The 20,413-nt window shown below is 38.0% G+C and overlaps 2 protein-coding genes across 6 annotated transcripts in view; both read left to right on the top strand.

The window, feature by feature from the left end:
* The first annotated feature begins 69 nt into the window (after window positions 1-69).
* Window positions 70-15,087, top strand: LOC5577033 (dynein regulatory complex protein 1 homolog). The gene is made up of 9 exons (XM_021855566.1): window positions 70-308; window positions 12,128-12,300; window positions 12,489-12,821; window positions 12,897-13,006; window positions 13,065-13,656; window positions 13,715-14,040; window positions 14,112-14,224; window positions 14,288-14,435; window positions 14,488-15,087. Exons 1-9 carry the CDS (start codon window positions 154-156, stop codon window positions 14,602-14,604), a joined length of 2,067 nt encoding a protein of 688 aa, XP_021711258.1. The 5' UTR covers window positions 70-153; the 3' UTR covers window positions 14,605-15,087.
* A 2,867-nt stretch (window positions 15,088-17,954) lies between these two features.
* The window catches only part of LOC5577032, a 52,310-nt gene continuing 49,851 nt past the window's right edge, over window positions 17,955-20,413 (top strand). For 2 of the 5 annotated variants that reach the window (XR_002502568.1, XM_021854417.1), the window contains exon 1: window positions 17,957-18,398. Coding sequence is in view for 4 of the 5 variants with exons in the window: in XM_021854417.1 (XP_021710109.1) it covers window positions 18,314-18,398 (85 nt within the window). In the remaining variant the exon portion in view is untranslated. Of the gene's footprint in view, window positions 18,399-20,413 lie in introns of all 5 variants that reach the window. The other 3 variants (XM_001663076.2, XM_001663077.2, XM_021854416.1) reach the window with 3 other exon arrangements.

Genomic DNA, 20,413 nt, shown 5'->3' with positions numbered 1-20,413 from the left:
CCGGGCGCATTTCATGTTCGAAAATGATTTTTCGCTGCAGCGCTGCCATCCGCGTTGTCCCGGCAACGAACGATGGTTGTTTGAGAATCGAAAATCTTTTGAAAATTTCGTGTTTTCTCCATTGGTTGAACTTTAGCTTTAATTCAAACAAAAATGGAAGATGAAGATTTCGTCGAAGTGGAAAAACCGGTCATCAAGGCAAGGGCCCCATTGCCGCACCTGTTGGGAGTGGTGGCGCATGCAGTGATCGATGATAAATCGCACAGCTTGATTGAGGATCTGGCCAAGCGGAAGAAATACACCAAACCGTAAATATATACTTACACGGAGACGGAATTCAACTCAATTTTGGGTTGTTTCAACTCAATTCCGTAGTTGAGCCCAATAACTCAATTTTGGCTAAATTTCCAAGGTCCCCACTAGGTAGTTTGGCTTTAATTCCATTAGAAAAATGTACTCAATTTTGGGTTGATTTAACGCAAAGTTGAGTTCTTTCCACCCAAACATAAGAAAAGTTGCATTTACCCAAATTTGACTTATTGGGCCAAAGTACCCCCATTGGGTAGATGCAGCTCTCTCTATTTTTGACAACATTCGTGTGGGAGAAAGAGAAAACCGAGAGATTTTGGGTTGAATCTATAATCGATATACTTAATTTTGGGTAAAGTAAACTCAAAAATTAGGTAAAAATATTTCTCCGTGTACCAAATGCTTGCTATGTGCATAAATGGGGTCTTCCACAAATAACGTGATTGTAACAGAAGAGACTCTGATAAAATTTAATGACCACGATAAATTACGAGGTGGAGGGGGTTGGAAGATGGTTCACGAGGTTTACATATCTGTCTGTAATTTTAAAACACACGCAGTGAACTAGACTATCGAAATTCATACATTTTGCCTTATGAAAGGTGGAACGATTATTACAATACGAACGCTTTATGTATCGTTTCAGCATCTCCCCACATCAAGGCGTCGATAGGCGCGGGGTGTACGCACGAGCCTATCGATCGCAAGGTTCTTGGTTCGATTCCAGGTTGCCGCGAAAACTATTTTTGTTTTAAAATTTCGGTTTCATAAGGTAAATTTATGAATTTCAACCCAATTTCTTGTGGCAAATTTTCATAAGGGGTTCCTATGTTTACACTGAGCTGAAACTGCATCTAGATTGTATGTGCAGCGCACATATATTTTTGCAATCAAGCTTCGCATTTGCACTTTATTAATTCTGCACATAAAAGTTACGACTCGGTAACGCTTAGCCTTTAAATGCAGTGCCTTTATAAAATAAATGCGATTGCACATAATTTAAGTAATCATGCCAATATAAATAATCTGTGACCAAAATGTTTATTTTCCCCATTTCTTTAAATCAAAAAATAAATCAAAAGCTAATTGGGTCCTAAAATGTTTAATGAATTCTCGTTTTTATTCAATAATACAAAAGAGCATGTTCTTGCAACTACTTTAGCAAGTTTTCCCGCTCAAAGAACGGCTATATCATTTTTTAACTTCAATTTTAAAAATGGTTCCAAATATCAACCTTGACACTTGTGATCTTGTTTGACATTCACTTTTTCGACAAAAATGCCACAGGGCATATAGTTTTAACACTGGGGTTGTTCCTATCTGACATTTCGGAAGGGACACGGAAAACAAAATATACCCAAAATTCGAGTTTAAACCAAGGGGTGTGACAAAATCTCAAAAATCATAAAAAAAATGTTTTTTGTACTTAAACCAATGAAAATCATTTAAAAATTGAGTAAACATGTGTTTCTGCCCTAAACTTAAGCGTTTGGTAATAAAATTGAGACAGGGCTTTAGGACCCTATTCTTAGGAACGTGGCACTGATTCCATGGCAGTTCATGGCATTCACCATCGAAGAGTTTAATCCGATGCAATCATGTTACTTCTCGGAATCTGTTGGAAAACGGGAACCATAAATGCTTAGTAACATACAGTGGTCCAATTTCATATTCGTACAGGATACTGTTTCCACATCAAGTTAGTAAAAAACTATTAAATGAAGTATTGAGCTACAAATACTTTATCCACATTGAAGGTAACAGGTGTCATCTATTGTTTGCCAATCACAAAATGTTTCCATTTACATTCATCTTTGGATTAATAGAAAAGTATTGAATTGATGTCTAAAATTCACCCAATTCCATATTCGTACACCTACCAAAACTCATACGCACAACGTTCAAAACTAAATTTAGAAGCTCTATTTGATTACTGAAATGCTTTATTATGATGTTCAGATGTAGTGAAATACATTTGGACAATTTATTAGTGGACATATTATGGATCCGATAGGAATAAGGACAAACATTTTTTTAAATATATTTTTTCTCAATCTCCAAGCGTCGCGACTAATATTTGAATAGTGCGATGTGTTCATAAACATCGTAAGAATGCAGCGCCACAATGTCATTATGACAGTTATGTCGGGAACGAATTACACGTCGCGTATCCCACACGCGCGTTCCGATTTGGTGGGTGCGCGACAATATATGAAATTTAGGTAAAGTTATGAGAAATGCCAATTTTCCAATGATTATTGCTATTAAATCCTATAATTCGAACAATAACGTTTATTTTTGTCATTGGATCCAATCTATAGATTATACTCGTAAGTTCTGGTAGACATTTAGTTGAAATATATATAGTTTACAGAAATCTTAAACAGTTTTTATCCCTTTTTGAGTTCAGAAAATGGTTGTGCCATAAGTTCAAAACTCTTCTAAAATGATATTTTTAATCAATGTAAACCAAATTTTCATTCTAAACGACAGGTAAATGTTAATTTTGAATTTGTCTGTAAAAATAATTTGAACTACGAACTTCGTTTTACAATAAAGTACCCTAAACTACGCTGTACATACTTCCACATAATTGATGTCATCAATTATCTTTGAAATAATATTCAAATTATATTCAAAATAGCACCCTATTTTGCAATTTATTGATTTTATAAGAAAAAACAAAATAACTTGAATGAGCAGAGAGCATTGATATACTATCTAATAGAAGATATCCTGTTGTTTTCATCATTTTAAAAAACGTTTGTGTTGCGGTTATGGCAATAATATTTATTCTTTAAATCTCTATAATCATGTTTGGTAGTAAAATGTAAATTAAAAATGATAATTACGCAATGTTTTGATAGGAACATTAACTATGGATTATGTTTATACATTTAGGAGCCAAACATAAAGAAACTGACTAAAATTTTTGGTTTTGGATTTGTTATAAATGTTATACTACCTAAGATTCAAAAGTATAAGTTGTCGATATCCACTCCTAGCTACTCTAAAACTGATTATAATTTTTTGAAACTTGTGCAATATTCGCAGTCATCATTCTTAAGGAGGTGATGTTGAAAAAAAAATGCAATTTATTGTTCGACTTACCGAATATTTTAGCAAAAAACATGGGAAAACTAGTATTTTTCTTAAATTTACTTAAGTTTCAAATTTGTTCACTTTTAAATTTTCCAAATGTATTCTACTGCATCTGAACAACACAACGAAGGGCTTAAGTAATCATCTGGTCCATTAAAAATTAGTTTTGAATGCTGTATATTTATTTTTTGTTAGGTGTACGAATATGGAATTGGGTCAATTATAGACACAATCTCAATACTTTTCCATTATTCCAAAGATTTAAGCAAATGAATACAGTTTGTCATTACCAAACAATAGATGACACCTATAACCTTCATTATTGATAAAGTATATCGAAGTCCATGCACCATTTAATAGATTTATACCAACTTGATATGAAAACAGTGTCCCGTACGAAAATGAGATTGAGTCACTGTATAATAAAAATGGGATTACCTCCCAAAAATGATGATACAGAAGGCGTCATATTGTTGTGTCCGTTGCTCTACGAGTTTCTATTCGTGAATTCAATTTGCAACCTTAATAGGTTGTAACAACGTGACCTTCATAATGCATTACAATGCAAGTGAAAAATATGTGCATGAACATTTTATTTCATTGGTATCAAATAAGATTGATATGCGGCACATGAAATCTACTGCGAGGTAAAAAATTTGCATCTATCTGATTTCTGCACATAAAATATGATGGAGATTTGATTTCAGTGATCGATAGTCTATTTGCCTGAGTGCAGAAATATTTATGCTATCCCGGTCAACCATCCTATGAACTACTTTAAGTATCTTTATCCAATAATGAATATTTCTGTCGCTTTTTCTTTACTGTTCATTTCGTTACGTATATTCAAGTACAACCCTTCTAGCACTAAACCGAATAGCGCCTTCCGCTTTTTTATTAGCGCTGCCTCCCCTGTACGTTAAACCTAATGATGGAAGTAGTGCGCTGTATAGAACATCAGATGATACAGTGCAGTACGTCCAACATTAGGTTCGATGTACAGGGAAGGCAGCGCCAAGAGCCCATGGCCCCCAGCGCCGTATGCGGCAGATCAAGGAGAAGAAGTGGCGAGAGTGACGAACGAAGAGCTGGCAGAAGTCGTGAAATCATTCGCGTCAAACAAGGCACCGGGACCCGATGGTATCCCGAATGTTGCCTTAAAAGCGGCAGTGAACACGGATCCGGACATGTTCAGAACCACGATGCAACGCTGCATTGATCAAGGAATCTTCCCGGATGTATGGAAGCGACAGAAATTGGTGCTACTACCAAAGGCGGGAAAACCACCAGGTGACCCGTCGGCGTATAGACCAATCTGTCTACTAGATACGACGGGCAAGTTATTGGAGAGGTTGATTCTCAACAGACTAGTACCGTATACGGAGAGTGCGGACGGCCTGTCCAACAACCAGTTTGGATTCAGAAAAGGTAAATCTACTCTGGACGCCATCCAGTCGGTCGTTCAAACAGCTGAGGTGGCAATCGAGCATAAAAGGAGCGGCATCCGTTACTACGCGGTTGTCACTCTGGATGTGAAGAATGCGTTCAACAGCGCAAGCTGGGAAGCAATAGCACACGCGCTTCACCGCCTCAAGGTACCGGTGCAGTTGTGTAAGCTTCTAGAAAGCTATTTTGATGGTAGGATTCTACTGTATGACACAGAGGAGAGGCAGAAAAGCGTTCGAATTACCGCGGGAGTACCTCAAGGTTCAATCCTGGGCCCGCTGTTATGGAATGCGATGTACGATGACGTACTGAGGCTGCCCCTTCCGACGGGTGTTAAGATTGTTGGCTTCGCCGACAATATCACCCTAGTGGTCTATGGTGAATCGATGGAGGAAGTAGAGTTGACAGCAGCGCACTCTATTTCCCTGGTTGAGGAATGGATGAAGTCTAGGAAACTAGGACTGGCCCGTCACAAGACTGAGGTGGTGGTGGTCAACAACCGCAAGTCCGAGCAACGGGCGCTTATCTCGGTAGGTGATTGCACCATAGAGTCCAAGCGATCCCTTAGGCATCTTGGGGTAATGATCGATGACAAGCTGAGCTTCGCTAGCCACGTTGAATATGCCTGTAAAAGGGCATCTACGGCTATAGCGGCGCTTTCGAGGATGATGTCTAACAGCTCTGCTGTAATTGCCAGCAAACGCAAGCTGCTGGCAAGCGTGGCGCTATCCATACTAAGGTATGGAGGACCAATCTGGTCAAAAGCGCTTAGAACGAACAGAAACCTAAAGCGGTTGGAAAGCACGTACAGAATAATGTGCTTAAGAGTAGCAAGTGCATACCGGACGGTATCTAAAGAGGCCGTGTGCATCATAGCCGGGATGACGCCCATCGGGCTCATCATCAAGGAAGATGTTCAATGCTTCAACCAAAGGGGTACCAGAGGAGTCCGCGACACGTGTAAAGAGGAAACGCTCAGAAGCTGGCAGCAGGAATGGGATAACTCCACTAAGGGTAGATGGACCCATCGACTAATACCAAATGTGTCAGATTGGTATGGTAGAAGCCATGGGGAAGTGAACTTCCACCTGACGCAGTTTCTGTCAGGACATGGTTGCTATAGACAGTACCTGCATAGGTTCGGGCACTCAGAATCTCCTGCGTGCCCCAATTGTGCTGGTGTAGAGGAAACAGCGGAGCATGTCGTGTTCGATTGCCCCCGTTTCATTCACGCAAAAAAAATGTGCGGTAAAAACTACCATTTTAGGGGGTTAACTTAAGCGCTCGCACCGGCAATTTTCAGCAGACCAGAAATGCGCTTGATTTTACCATGTCTGTAGTAGAACTCAGATTGTTGTAAATTATTTCTGTCAAATGTACCAGTAATGTGGTGGGATGTACCGTAAACATAGTAAATTGGTCTGAAATTGCATGATAGTTTCAAGAATGGGCGTAGTCAGCTAAAATAGTAATTTTTACTACAGAATTTTTTCCCGTGTTGTTGTGAGAGGTCGCATGCTCACTACATGCGGAGGGGACACGTCCCCCGATAATATTATAGAGAGAATAGGTCGTATGAATAAAACCGAGTACTTGCTCATGCTCAACACGATTTGTACTAAGTAAAGTCTCTGAGCATTTACTCAAAACGATATGAATAAAACGATACTTTACTCAGAGTAAGTTCGAATTTCGAACTTAGCATTTACTCTGTCAAAAGTATTGTTTTTGTTTTGGTTAGGTATCTGATTTTTGCCATGAAGAAGAAAGCCAGCGGTGCACAGAAGAAGCCGTGTCGTTTTTTGCCGGCTGATGACGGAGCCACCCCGGCGGAACTCAACTGCTAGCATCACGTCTTCCTGGGATGCGTCGATGAACGCCACTTGCTAGGAGGATAATCATGGAATACGTCGAGGGAAAATACCGATGCGACACAAAACGGTATTCAGCCCTACCGATGACTGTGATCGGTCTTTCCGCGAAGGTAAGTGTTTTGCACTTGTTTTATTCAGTAATATATTTATTTTTGTCCTACCTGAATAGCCATACTCGCTGAGTGATGAGCCACGGTAGCTCCAATGGAATCGGTACTGGAGTGCAAGGAAAAGCACCAGCAAGGATACCGGTGTGGACATGCCACGACCATCCCCGGGAACGTGTTGCTGTTGCTGCCATGACCTACGATGGCTGTCGAAATCCTCATCGGGTTACATCGGCGTAAGAATCCCTACGGACGGTGTCCGGTGCTGGAGGATCTTATCTCATGAGGATTTCTTTTCAAAACGCATTTCATCAAATATCCTTAAATATATTTAAGAATACACTTCAAAAATCTTTTTACAAATAGATACTGGAACTCGATAGATTTAAAGATAACTTTCTGAAGAATTTTAGAAGAAATTTTCCTAAAGAGTAAGTGTACCAGTTAGGTTCATAGGAGTTCCTTATTTCGCCATATGTGAGAATTCCATTGTATTACAATTTTGAATTGTTTCGTGTATTTCAGTAGTTATTTTTTGTTCGGACTTTGTTACATATCCGCAGATAATCCTTGATAACTTCGGGTTAGTATTCGTTACTGAACCTATGCCTGCTAAAGGATCTTTGAGAATCTACTTCAGAGTAACTTTCGGAAAAATAACTTCACAAGATGAGCTTGCTAACAACACTTAATTTTACATATGCAGAAATAGGAAACCTCTTTTGTCATAACTGGTACACTTTTCCTATCTATCAGATTTTTTTTTAAAAGGCCTATCAGAAATTCTTACTGTGTTTCCGATATAGAAATATTCTCAAAATTTATAACCAAACATTGAAGGAAAAAAATCGATTAAAATTTCGCCGAAAGTCTCTTTAGCATGATGGCTGCTGTACCGGGAATTTTTTGGGCTTATTCTACGAATGGCTTGAGGTGATAATTGTCGGTCGCGCCTCGCATACTGCCGATAAAAACATATTCCCATAATAATTTTTGAATCAAAATCTTTGTTCATTACAACGTTCATGTTTTAATATATACTTCACTACGCATATAAAAATTAACATACTTTTTTGAAAATTTTATGGAAAAATATGAAGATGGCGCAGTTCCACATTGAACAATAAGGACATTACAGTCTCTATATGAGTTTTCAATCCAAATAGAAAAACATGGAATACTACAAATATTTGACATTCTTAAAAGATATATCTGTTTATTAATTCTACAAGGAGTTCTTGAAATAAATAATGAGAAAGACATTAAAACTTCTTTTCCAAATATTACAGCATTTATTTCTATCTATTTTTCTAACTTCTTCTTCTTTATGGCGTTACGTCCCCACTGGGACAGAGCCTACTTCTCAGCTTATGAGCACTTCCACAGATATTAACTGAGAGCTTACTGTGCCAATGGCCATTTTTGCATGCGTATATCGTGTGGCAGGTACGAAGATACTCTATGCCCTGGGAAGTCGAGAAAATTTCCAACTCGAAAAGATCCTCGACCGGTGGGATTCGAACCCACGACCCTCAGCTTGGTCTTGCTGAATAGCTGCGCGTTTACCGCTACGGCTATCTGGGCCCCTTATTTTTCTAACTATTAAGGCCCAATTTTTCAAAGGGTTTTTTCGAGGTTTTATGATGAAATCATTCTAAGAAAATCTCTAGGATTCATTTAAGAAATTTTTGCATTGATCTATCCAGATATTTTCCTCTGAAAAATGGAAACCCTCTAAGAATTTATTTAGAGAGCCGTCGGTGGAAATTCCTCCAATGATTTCTTGAGAAACTTCATTTAAGATCGCAAATTGCATTGTAATTTCTCTTGAAATTATTTAAGAATACTTTGATGGATTCCTCTAAACAAATTTCTACATTATTTTGATGATAATTCCATCAGGTTTTTGTTTTTTAATATTACAAGCGTTACTTGGGATTTTTGCTGTTCCGTTCAAGAAAAATAAAAATTTCTGACCAAGAAATGGTCAAAAAAATTTCTACGGTGAACTCCATTTGAATTGACATTTATTTTCAACTGCGTACCGAGATCAATGAAAAAAGCTTTCCTTGAGCATTTCTGGTAAGAAATTTGCCACGCATCCAGTTTATCCATTTTCACAAAATTTCCATAAATTGTAGAGATTCTTCTAAGGATGCGTCATCATAAAACTCTTTGGTTTATTTTTTGAGTTTGCGTTCTGGAATTCTTTCAGAATTTACTTAAGAAAATAATTTAAGAATCACATCAAGATCTTCTAAATATTTCCTCAAAAGCCATTTCCTGAAATTTCATAAGTAACCATAAAAACTCGTAGAATGTAGAAATCTAAGGAATGTAGTTTGCACGTTTATAATAATTATCAAAATCTCGACACGGTGTCTTCAAATAGAAGAGTTTTCGAGAACTTGTGAAAAAAATGTACAAAACTATATTTTACCAAAAACAAAAGCTTTGATTTTTTTTTGTAGTCACATTATTATATTGCCAATAGAGGGGATAACTACTAGTTGAATTTCTCGAGTAATTCGAAGATGGGTTCTTTGCGTGATTTCAAGCTTAATTTATGGAGGAATCCTGGAAATACTTGTAAGAACTCGTATTAATATATAAAGTTGGAAAAATAACTACTGTAGAAATCTCAGGTGCGGAACTTGGGCAAATTCTTGAGTAAACGAAAGAAGTTATATGTTATGTGATAATTAGATTTGGAAGAAAAAACATAAAAAGTAAGAATTATGAAATTTTAATGGAATTTATGAGAAAATTTTATTGACGAACTTTTTGAAAAGTGCTGTCTAACGATTATTTTTTCACCAAAAGCTTTGAGTGCTGAATTCGCAAAAGACGATCAAGCGTTTCTCTTAAATTCGTCATACTGGGTCTTATTTTGTTTTTAAAGAATTATACCAGGAATTTCTTCAGGTATTTTTCTTTCAATTCAAATAGATATACTTCATACCTATATCAAGATTGTTTTCCAATAATTTTAAAGATAAACGTGTTACCTAGAAATTATTTTAAAATTGGTCGTCGTTAAGTCAGGCTGAACTATGTGCTATTTTGGCTTCAACAAGATTTCAATTCTATCAACTTTGATATTCCCAATAAAAGTTTGAGAGATATGTCTTCTTATTTTTCTTGGCATTAGCGTCCCCACTGAGACATAGCCGGCTACTCAGCTTAGTGTTCTTATGAGCACTCCCACAGTTATTAACTGAGACCTTTTTTTGCCTTAGTTACCATTTTCGCATTCGAGTATCGTGTGGCAGGTACGATTATACTCTATGCCCAGGGAAGTCAAGGAAATTTCCAACTCGAAAAGATCCTGGACCAACCGGGAATTGAACCCAGACACCTTCAGCATGGCTTTGCTTGGTAGCCGCGGATTCTAACCACTCGGCTAAGGAAGGCCCTGAGAGATATGTACGCTTTCTTAAACTCAAACAACAGAACTTGCTCCGGTGTGGCGTAACACCGGCCAATTGTTCTTGCAATTCCACCAGGATGTTTAAAAAAAATACTCAGATTTCAACTGTTTGTCCTGAAAGTCTCTCAGCTTGCTATTTTTAACCTATTTACATATTTAAAAGTAACTTTCACACTTGTTTGTTTTTAACTGAGCATGGTCAGTAGGTGACTCAGGATTTTCTGAGCATTTACTCAGCTTTTACCGCTTTAATCATACGAATTCGGATGTTCGAAAAGTAAATGCTCAAATGCTCAGTTTTATCATACCAACTTGAGTAAATGCTCAAGAAAATGATTTGACAGATGGATTTGAGTAAAGTAAAAGCTTTTGCTCAGATTATTCATACGACCTAATGTGTGCGGATGCCGAGTGCTGGAATGCAGTAACTACGGCTGTCACTCACATTATGTTAGAATTGCAGCGTCTATGGCGCGCCGACCAAGAGTTGGCTGCAGAGGATTAGCCCTGCCGAGGCTGGTCCCTTGTAACATTGTTTAAGTCGGCTAGGAGAAGCAGTTTGCCTAGGCTACTTCTGCTACACGTGTTGTGCTATATGCACTGGTCCCTTCCCGAAGAAATACCGTAAGGTGGTTCCGGGGAGATGAGGGTCTGAGTCCAAGGATCATGTCGATGCACTGTTCACCACTTGAGCAATTCTAAATGAATTGCTCATGTACAGTGCATAGGCTGGTTTTAGCGGGTCGTCGTTGGTGCGTCATCCCCGCATTCCCTGAGTTATCTTCTCAGGGGATCTGTTTGCAGATTTCCCCCTTGTAAAAAACAAAAAAAAAACAGGGAAGGCAGCGCTAGAAAAAAAAGCGGAAGGCGCTATTCGGTTTAGTGCTAGAAGGGGTATATCTTCATCAATCTATAAAACCTTATGAGTGTCTTTCTTTATCAAGCATACAGTATTATGGATCCGATAGGAATAAGGACAAACCTTTTTTTTAAATATATTTTTTCTCAATCTCCAAGCGTCGCCACTAATATTTGAATAGTGCGCTGTGTTCATAAACATCGTAAAAATGCAGCGCCACAATGTCATTATGACAGTTATGTCGGGAACGAGTTACACTTCGCGTGTCGCACACGCGTGTTCCGATTTGGTGGGCGCGCGACAATATAGATCTTAAAAGAAATGATTACTAAATTTCATTAGATCATGTTTTATTGACAGCGACGTTTAGTTCGCGCGAAGTAGTTGAACGAAGTTTGAGTTCGTACTTGCTTTTGTCTGCACTGACAATACATGGAATGACTCGATGGTTGGATGTTCGCTGGTTGGAAAAAAATTCAAACTAGAAGAACTCGAATATCAAGAATAGGGTATTTTATGTATTTTGAACAGAGCGTTACGCGTATATAATTTGGTCACCTCCATTTGATTTTGCCGTAAATTGCCAAATTGTACACATGTAACGGTCTGTCCAAATTACTATGATCACCCTAGATGTCAAACTGACTTCAACGTATGAGCACCGTTACATTAAAGTCCCCATATATAGAACAAATATGCATGTAAATGTGCGTTTCGTGAAGATTTGCTCTCCAGATGCGTTAGTCTGGAACATTTTAACCAGCTGTCAGTCTTCCTAACTAACGGGTCGGATTGGCTACTTGGAAGGCAGTCGTGTTCCAACGAACGAATCCCCGCTGTATAAGAATGTACTGCTAATAAATATGATACAAATGGAGAAAAATCGAGCTAAGTATGCGCAACTGTACATGCATCCCAGAGGCTGTTTTCTTGAGTGATAGATCTTTTGTTGAAGTGATGATGACCTAACCCGAAACGAATGTCTTTATGATGTTTACAGGATTTCGGAAAACTATTGTGACGACAAGGAGAGCATTCGACGTCGATTGAATGAAAGCGATCGTGTAATATCGGAGTTACTCCGAGATGGCCGGGAGCTGATTCAGGACATTCGCATTGCTAACGACAAACGGGAAGTTGAAAGGCGTGTCAAAGAAGCGGAAATCAGAGAGGGTAGGTATCTGTCTTTTATTAGATATGCGTAAACCTGAGGGATAAACATGAAAAGAGTGCATACACAACTTTTACAAAGCAAAAAAAAAGTTATTTTAACAAAATTTTGCATTTAATTAAGCAAAAAGCATTTTGTAACAAATTTCCAGTTTGTGTGCCAATACTATTAATTTTATTATTTACAATAGAACTTTTGGAGAAACTGCAAATCGAATCTGCTGAGGCGGTTGCTAGATTTGAATCAATATCCGAAAAATGGTCCGAGTTGAAGGAACTGAAGGATCCTATGGGCGTCAACGATGAACTACAGTTGCAGAAAGATCGAATCCATGACTTGATGAAGCAGAAAGATATCATCATTGATGAGTGCCGACAGGAGTTGAGACTCGCAGATGAACGGTATACCAGAGATTTATTGAAACAAACAACTGATATTCACAGTTTGGTAGAACGTGTTGATAGTCAAATTGAAATAATGAAGCGAACATTTAAGGAACATTTGGATTTGTTAGAAAATACAAGTAAATATTTATTACTATTTTTTTTATGCCACGTTGATATATAATTTCATAATTTCAATGTAACTCAATACCCAGTCGATGAAGAACGGCATATATTGCGTATGGCAGCATCGAAGAAATGGGACGATCTTTACTCTCGACGCGCTGTGAATGAGCGAATCAAAATGAAACAGGAAAAAGAACGCGTAAGTGTAATAAAAATAAAAGGGAAGTACTTTTTAAAACTTATTTTTCGTTTCTTAGCTTCAATTTTATCGAGATGAAATAGATCGAATCGAACAAGAACACATTGAAGTTACCAGAGCGACGCGAATAAGACTGGAGCAAGACAACCAGGCACTGGAGATCGAACTTCAAAAAGTCAAAACTAACACCACTTTGAATTCCGAAAAGCTCGACTACAATTTTCAGGTTTTGAAAAAACGTGAAGACGAGAATCTTATGGTACGAAATGCACAAAAGCGCAGATTGACAAAACTAAATGAGACCATATTTGTTCTGCGAAGAAAAATCAAGGATGTTCAGATGAATTGTTTGATTGAAACCGAAAAACTGTCATCTGATATCATGAAATTAAGATTCAACATCAGTCATATGAGCACAAAGGTCAATACTTTTGCTGAAGTCAACGATAAAAAGTACCATTCCGTTTGGCAAATGAACAAAAACGAATGTTCTGATGTTTTGAAAAGTATTCTGGAAATTGATAAAATGCTAGTCGAACAGCATTTAGGATTGAAGTGGCAAGCACCTGCCCTACCAGACGATCATGCACAACAATTACCGGAAAAAATTGATTCTCTAGGAAGCGATAGTACACTTATGCCATCTCAGTGTATGATAATGATAAATTATGTATCTTTTGAAATTATCCAAATAACGTTTATTTTTAGTGAGTACATCGTTAATGACGTTCGAAGACAAAAATGAACGTACGCAAATGTTGAATATTCTGCAAATTGTGCTGAGGCAGGCTGGATTTCTCGTTGATAAAACAGCTATCAAATTGATTGAAGAACACACAGAAGATGAGAAAAATCTCGTCTGTTTGGATAATGTATTCAATGCGTTAGGTATCTCAAAGTGGGACGATGTTCGGAAATTGAAAGAAAAGTTTGAAGAGGTTATGAAATCTCATTGTGAATCGCCAACCGATTCGTTCACGAAATTTGATGAATCAAGCTCAGCACAGAGTGATGAAACAGGAAACCATATTAAGGTATAGCTCAAATGTCTGTTTTTTACTCAAAAAGTATCAAAATTTAATTTTTGTTCACTGTTTTTATCAAGGCTATTACCGATGCAGATGTGAGTGATTCCGAAATGAGTTCAATGCTGGTACCATCCGAAAAACTACGAACTTTGAAAAACTTTTCACAACAATTGGCCAGTGCTGACAAAACGTGAGAATGAAATATAATACTTATTTATTTATTTATTTTTTTAACAATTCTTTTTATCTTTAGTTTGCCACCACCTGCGTATGGTGGTTTGTCAAGAAAAATTTCAGTTAAAGAAGTTAAAGATTATTGGACTAACTTCAAAAATTTATTCACGCCAGATAGAGTGAAGGTATGGAATACTATGGAAGACAATTTGACGCAGTATTTGAAGGTAAACACCTTTTTTTTATTATCAATCAATGCTAATTGATATGTATTTGCAGATTCTGAAAGAGCGTAAAGGTTTAGATGAGGAATGCGAGTTTCTTAGAAAACAAAACATGGAACTACAGCATTTGATGCAGAAGATGTTGGCACCAAAAAGGGAATTTCTTGGATGATAAAGCTTTGGATGATCTGAACTATTATGGTCAAACATGGTTTATATACAGTTTAACATTATTAAGCATCTGTTCCGTTTCGAGGATTAAAATCTTTAAAGTGCCATGTGTGGATATATTTTTATTCGATATTTATTTAAATTCTGGACACCGAGGTCAACGGAAAATCGAACAACTTCATTCAATTTTTGATGTTACTTTTTAACAACGAATCACAATTCGGATCAGTGCTAAAATACTTTGCTTTTGTGATCTAACTAGTGTGGCTCTATAAATAAATAATAACCATCCAGCTATTTAAAAGCGCTAATGGCTACCGCACACAGGCTCACTTTCTTGTAGGGATTGACCGATTTGACATTTGGTTTGGGTCGTTTTATATTGAGCGGACCCAATCCAAACGTCAAATCGACCCATCCCTTCCAGAAAGCAAGCCTATTTGAGGCAGCCAAGAGCGCTCGTAAAACAGCTGGATATTGCAGGTGTTTTGGAAGATGAGTGTTTGATTATCATGCGTCAAGGAAATAGAAGACTTTGAGAGGGAAACCTTGACTGGCTAAACCTTGAATAAATAAAAGTGCGGGATTGCATCGAATCATGTTGGTGTCTTCAGAGCACTTTTTCTCTGATTTGTGGAAAGTTAGGGGTCCAGAGAGCCATAGCGGTAAACGCGCAGCTATTCAGTACGAATAAGCTGAGGGTCGGGTCCAATCCAGCTTTTTACGATCGCTAATGGTCGCTACAATCAGGCTCGCTTTCTGGTAGGGATCAAACCTTTCGACATTTGGGTTGGGTCGTTTGACAGCTAATCGATAAGTTTTTGATTCGTTTTGCTATCAAACGACCCAAGCCAAATGTCAGATCGCCTAGTCCCTACCAGAAAGCGTGTGGCGGCCATAAAAAGCTGGATTCCACCGGTCGAGGATCTTTTCGGGTTGGAAATTTTCTCGATCTCCCAGGGCATAGAATATCTTCGTACCTGTCACACGATATACACATGCAAAAATAGTCAAATTGGCTTGTCTAACGATATCCAGTTTTTTACAATTTCTGATTCTACGTTCAAAATTAAACTAGCCCCCAAAGTTCCAGAATTTTCCGTGCACTGGAACTATTTTTAAAACGTGTTTGAAATTAGTATGAAAATCACCCCTCGGCAAATTTTGCTTCGGGACGAGCTGTCGTGAACTGAAATGTCATTGAGTCTGCAGATTGAAATCTTCTTTAATCATTTATAATATCAAAATCATGGTATTTAAGCGCTATAAAATTGTGTTATACTATGGATCCGGCAGAAATAGGGACAATTTTTTATTCTAATTTATTTTTTCTCAATCTCCAAGCGTCGCGTCGGTCGCGACTAACATTTATATAGTGCGCTGTGTAAACATAGAATGCAGCACCACACCTACACACCAAACTGATTTCAAAATACGGCGAGTGGAGGCGCGTCGCGAGTCCCACTGGCGCGATGTGGTTTAGTGGCGGCGCGACTATACTTAGACAAATCTCGCGTTTAGTATCATACATGCGTATCTGCAGTGATCGATTTCTTTTTGGATCAGTACACGAACTTCAAACGATTTTTTGAACATTTTACAATGAAGGATGATGATGGACCATGATTACTACCTACTGTATCAGAAATAACAGTCGTAAACAGTCGCCCGATCAAGTAATTAGCTGAAGAGAAATCGATCACTTCAGTTACGCCCTTATGATACTGAACGCAAGAAATGTGTTTTTTCGATCAAGCTACAAAAAACTGTAACTTTTTATTATCGCCAAGGGTTCATTGACAAATTTCATAACGCCGAAAATCGCCGAAAATATTTTTCAATTTTCTTATCATCTGTAATATCTAAAGGATATCCACCAACTCCCTACAGCAACCCAATTGGGTTGTTTAGTGATGAAAAATTCAGTTTTTTGAAGCTTCTTGTAGCTTTATCAAAAGTGCACATTTTTCTAATATTCATAGTAAATGATTGAAACAGATTTCAATTCGTCGACTCAATGACATTTCAATTTACATAATGACAGTTTGTCCCGACGTAAAATTTGCCGAAACGCGATTTCCATACTAAATTCAAACGTGTTTTAAAAATAGTTCCAGGGCACGGACAATGGACCGATGCACGAGTTCATTAATTTGACATTTGAGCGGTGCCAAATTCACTCGTTACCATGGCCACATAAATAACACGGCACCGCTTAAACGTCAAACAGTTAACTCGTGCATTGGTCCATTATGAAACTTTGGATTCTGGCTCAGTTTTTAACGTAGAATCAGAATATGTGAAAAAAGGATACCCCTAAGGGTTCATTCAAAAATTTCATAACGCTGAAAATGGGCACTTTGGACACCCACCCACCCCCTTGTAACGCTTTTTGTATGAATATTCTACCAATTTTCTATGAGCTGTAACGTTACGAGGACACCCACCCACCCCCTTCAGCGTTATGAAATTTGTGAACAGGCCCTAAACAATCCAATTGGCAAAGAAAGCTCTCAGTTAATATTGCTGTTTGCCTTTGAGGTGACTAAACGTCCTCAAAATGCGGTAAGAGTTCATTCCAATATTACGCAACGTAAAATTTGTCAATTTTTTACCCCCTTCCATCTCACTTAACAGCTTTTGTATGGAAAATTTTAAATTTTTGTATGGACCGTAACACTATGTTAGAACCCTCCCTCCCGCTGTTGCGTTACGTAATATTTGAACGGTCCCTAACACAAAACAATCAAAGGACTCCTAGCAAAATATAAGTAATAAACCATAGAAGAAGAATGTCGCTGGTGTCGCAGTAGGAACAGCTTTTGCTGGTGGAGATAGGCGGGGCTATACAATGTCAACGCGAAAATGTATGCAGCTTGACACTTATGTACCCAACATGTTTCTGTGCGAGAACAAAGAAAACACCAGCGACATTATTCTTCTATGGTTTATTATTTCTATTCCTAGCAACGACTATCCAAATCATCACCAACCTAGCAAGAAATCTATCCTGGACACGGCATTTATTTAGAAACTGTGGAAGTGCTCATAAGAACACTTAACTGAGAAGCAGGCTCTGTCCCAGTAAGGACGTAAGTAAGGAAGAAGAAGAAGTCTACGAATGGAATCATTTTTTTGACCGTGTCTTGTCCTATCCTTTTGCACAGTACTTATACGAACAGCGTGCTACCCATGTTCATGTTCACCTTGATGAACACGAAGATTTCTTTAACCGTGCCGCTGCTAGATGTTCGAAATTCGCTGTGAATTCATTTCGGTACGCGTTCTCAACGCAAGAAACCCTGCGCATTTTGTTCTGACAACAACACGGGGATTCATTTTTTCGCTCAACCAAGCTGTCAAAGTACGGATTTTATTTCGTAAAATCGCTGAAGGCTTTTTCGTGCAAATGGTTAGTCCCGAAGGATTTTCCTTCCAAAAGTGTAGAAAATTAAGGCTATTATCTAAACTGTGAATCTTTTTTTGTGTTGAAATTCGTATTGTTGTAAGCCGAAGTTTGGCGAAAACCCGTCTAGTGGATTCGACAAGGAAGGATTGCGTAAAAATGAGTGTTTTTCAATCCGCGAATCAAGTGGAAGTTCTTCCCAGAATGTAAGAAAAAAAAATCAAGCAGAAAGCAAAAGGTGTCAAGTTTGGATCTGCCCTCTAAACTAGCAACAAAGCGAACAAATGGTGCATAAAAAGTGAAAATGAATAGTTTACTGCTCCAAATTTCGTCGTTTACGATCTTCTTCGGCCACTCGGACGCGATTCCCGTCCCAAATCGCCCTTTTGGTAAGTCTGGAAGCCGTTCCCGTAAATTACGGTCCATTGATTAGCTTTAATAATAGCGATAGTCTTCTAGTGGGTCAATATAACTATATTCCATAGTCAATGAAGCTTCTGACTGCAGTTACTATGACGGAATTTTTCTTCTTTTTCTCATGCCTAGCTCTAGCGTTGCTTCCAACTGCTCGAATGGATTCGCTTTCGTTGCATTGCTGCAAGCTAGAGCTATTTAATGTATAGTTATTCGCAACTCGCTCTCGCATGCAGCCAGCAATCCATCATCTATCTGCTTATGACAACGGTTCCCAAATTTATTACAGACTGCGACCCCCTTTTACAGGACAGGAAAAATGATTCTTTGATGTGGTTCAATACTGCTGGATTTGGCATCCAATTTCGAGAATTGATCCATCTTCCCTCCCCTTGGTTATGCGACCTTGCCGCGATGGGAGGGCATAATCCATTAGCCCATATGATGGAAACCAAAGGCGTAACCTGTAGTGGTGGTATCACATTTTGGCACTTTTTGCTTAAAGCCGCGTCATAATTCATATGGCATAGACGCAATAATATCTCGGATGTGATCCAACGGACATTCTGCGTCATTGATAGAATTGATGACCATTTCAAGTAATTAATCTATTCGAAGTGGACATTAATACTATTGGTGACGTTCAGTTTGCCTTTTGCTAACCAGAATGATCCGTAGCCACTCTTACTATTAGCTAGTTCGATACATCGTTATCATATACGACGTAGGGAATACATAGGAACTCTTAGGAAAATGACTAGTAGATTCACTGAGTAGAAATAAGAGGCGACAATCTTATTTTAATATGGTTTTTACATTGCCATAATAAGAAATACCTCTTTTGTAACAGCGGTATAAATAATCTAATTCCAGCTTCATTTTCGCAAAATTTACAAGTAGAAAGTAGGCGTTGTGAAGCATTGCATTTGCCACCGAAAAGTGAATCATGTAGGAGACTGTAATAGAAGCCTAAGGTAACTTTACTCTTCAATATTCACTATAAAATGACTATGGAAAGTAAGACGCTGAGATCGATCATTAGGGTACACTTGCTTATTTCGAAAAATTGTTGAACAGACAAGGAAAGCGACTTTTTTCTTTAAGGATATATGAACGTAATGACCAATAAACACTTTTAACAACAAAAAATAAAATTAACTAGAACTACTACTAAACAGCCTAATTTTGTTAAAACTTGACGACAATTGACATTTAAGACTCTAATCTTACGTAAAAGACAGGAGTAATCAGAATAGCACTTGAATGACAAATTATTCAAAACCATTTCGACTAGACAGTATTAGTAATGACACTACTACACAACTATTTCAAACAAATTCTGATGGAGCTGCTGATTTTCACAATGCTTCCTTTTCTCAGAAGCAAGGGAATATGGGCACTTTTCAAAAACTACCACGTCACAATACTAATAAAAAAACAGTGTTCATGTGGGCGCCATTGCCTAGTCCGTCTGAGTATTGGTCCTGGTAGAGGGGAAACTTGGCAAAAGCCAGACCGAGGGTTCAGCCTTGACAAGTTAAGCTGTCAGGCAGCTCCAACTGAATACCATACAAAAAAAAAAAAAAAAAATTTCGAGAATTGATCCATCTTAGATACTACCTAAGATAAAACAGGTAAAATATGCTGATGAAATAATTAAAAATGGAATTTCAACATATCAGTCGATATATTTCAATATTTTATGTCACAGGCTGGCTACTACCTGAAAGAACCAGGAAAACCTGCAATTCTCAGGGAATTTTGACCATATTCAGAGAAATTATTTTGAGGCTCTTATTTGTGGTAGAATATATCCACGACGAGGGATTCTAGCATTAAAACACCCCAGAAATCAAAATTTTGAGGCACAACACTCTTTTTGATCAAAACACTGCGGAACACGGTTTTGTCTCAAGCATCAAAATACCGCTATTTACTTAATTAGGGGTTGCTGAATCCATTGCCATTTACAAAAATGCCATAGCACGTC

This window comes from Aedes aegypti, chromosome 3 (assembly GCF_002204515.2).
Source record: "Aedes aegypti strain LVP_AGWG chromosome 3, AaegL5.0 Primary Assembly, whole genome shotgun sequence".
In the NCBI taxonomy this organism is placed as follows: Eukaryota; Metazoa; Arthropoda; class Insecta; order Diptera; family Culicidae; genus Aedes; species Aedes aegypti.
This window is presented reverse-complemented; position numbering and strand designations above follow the sequence as displayed.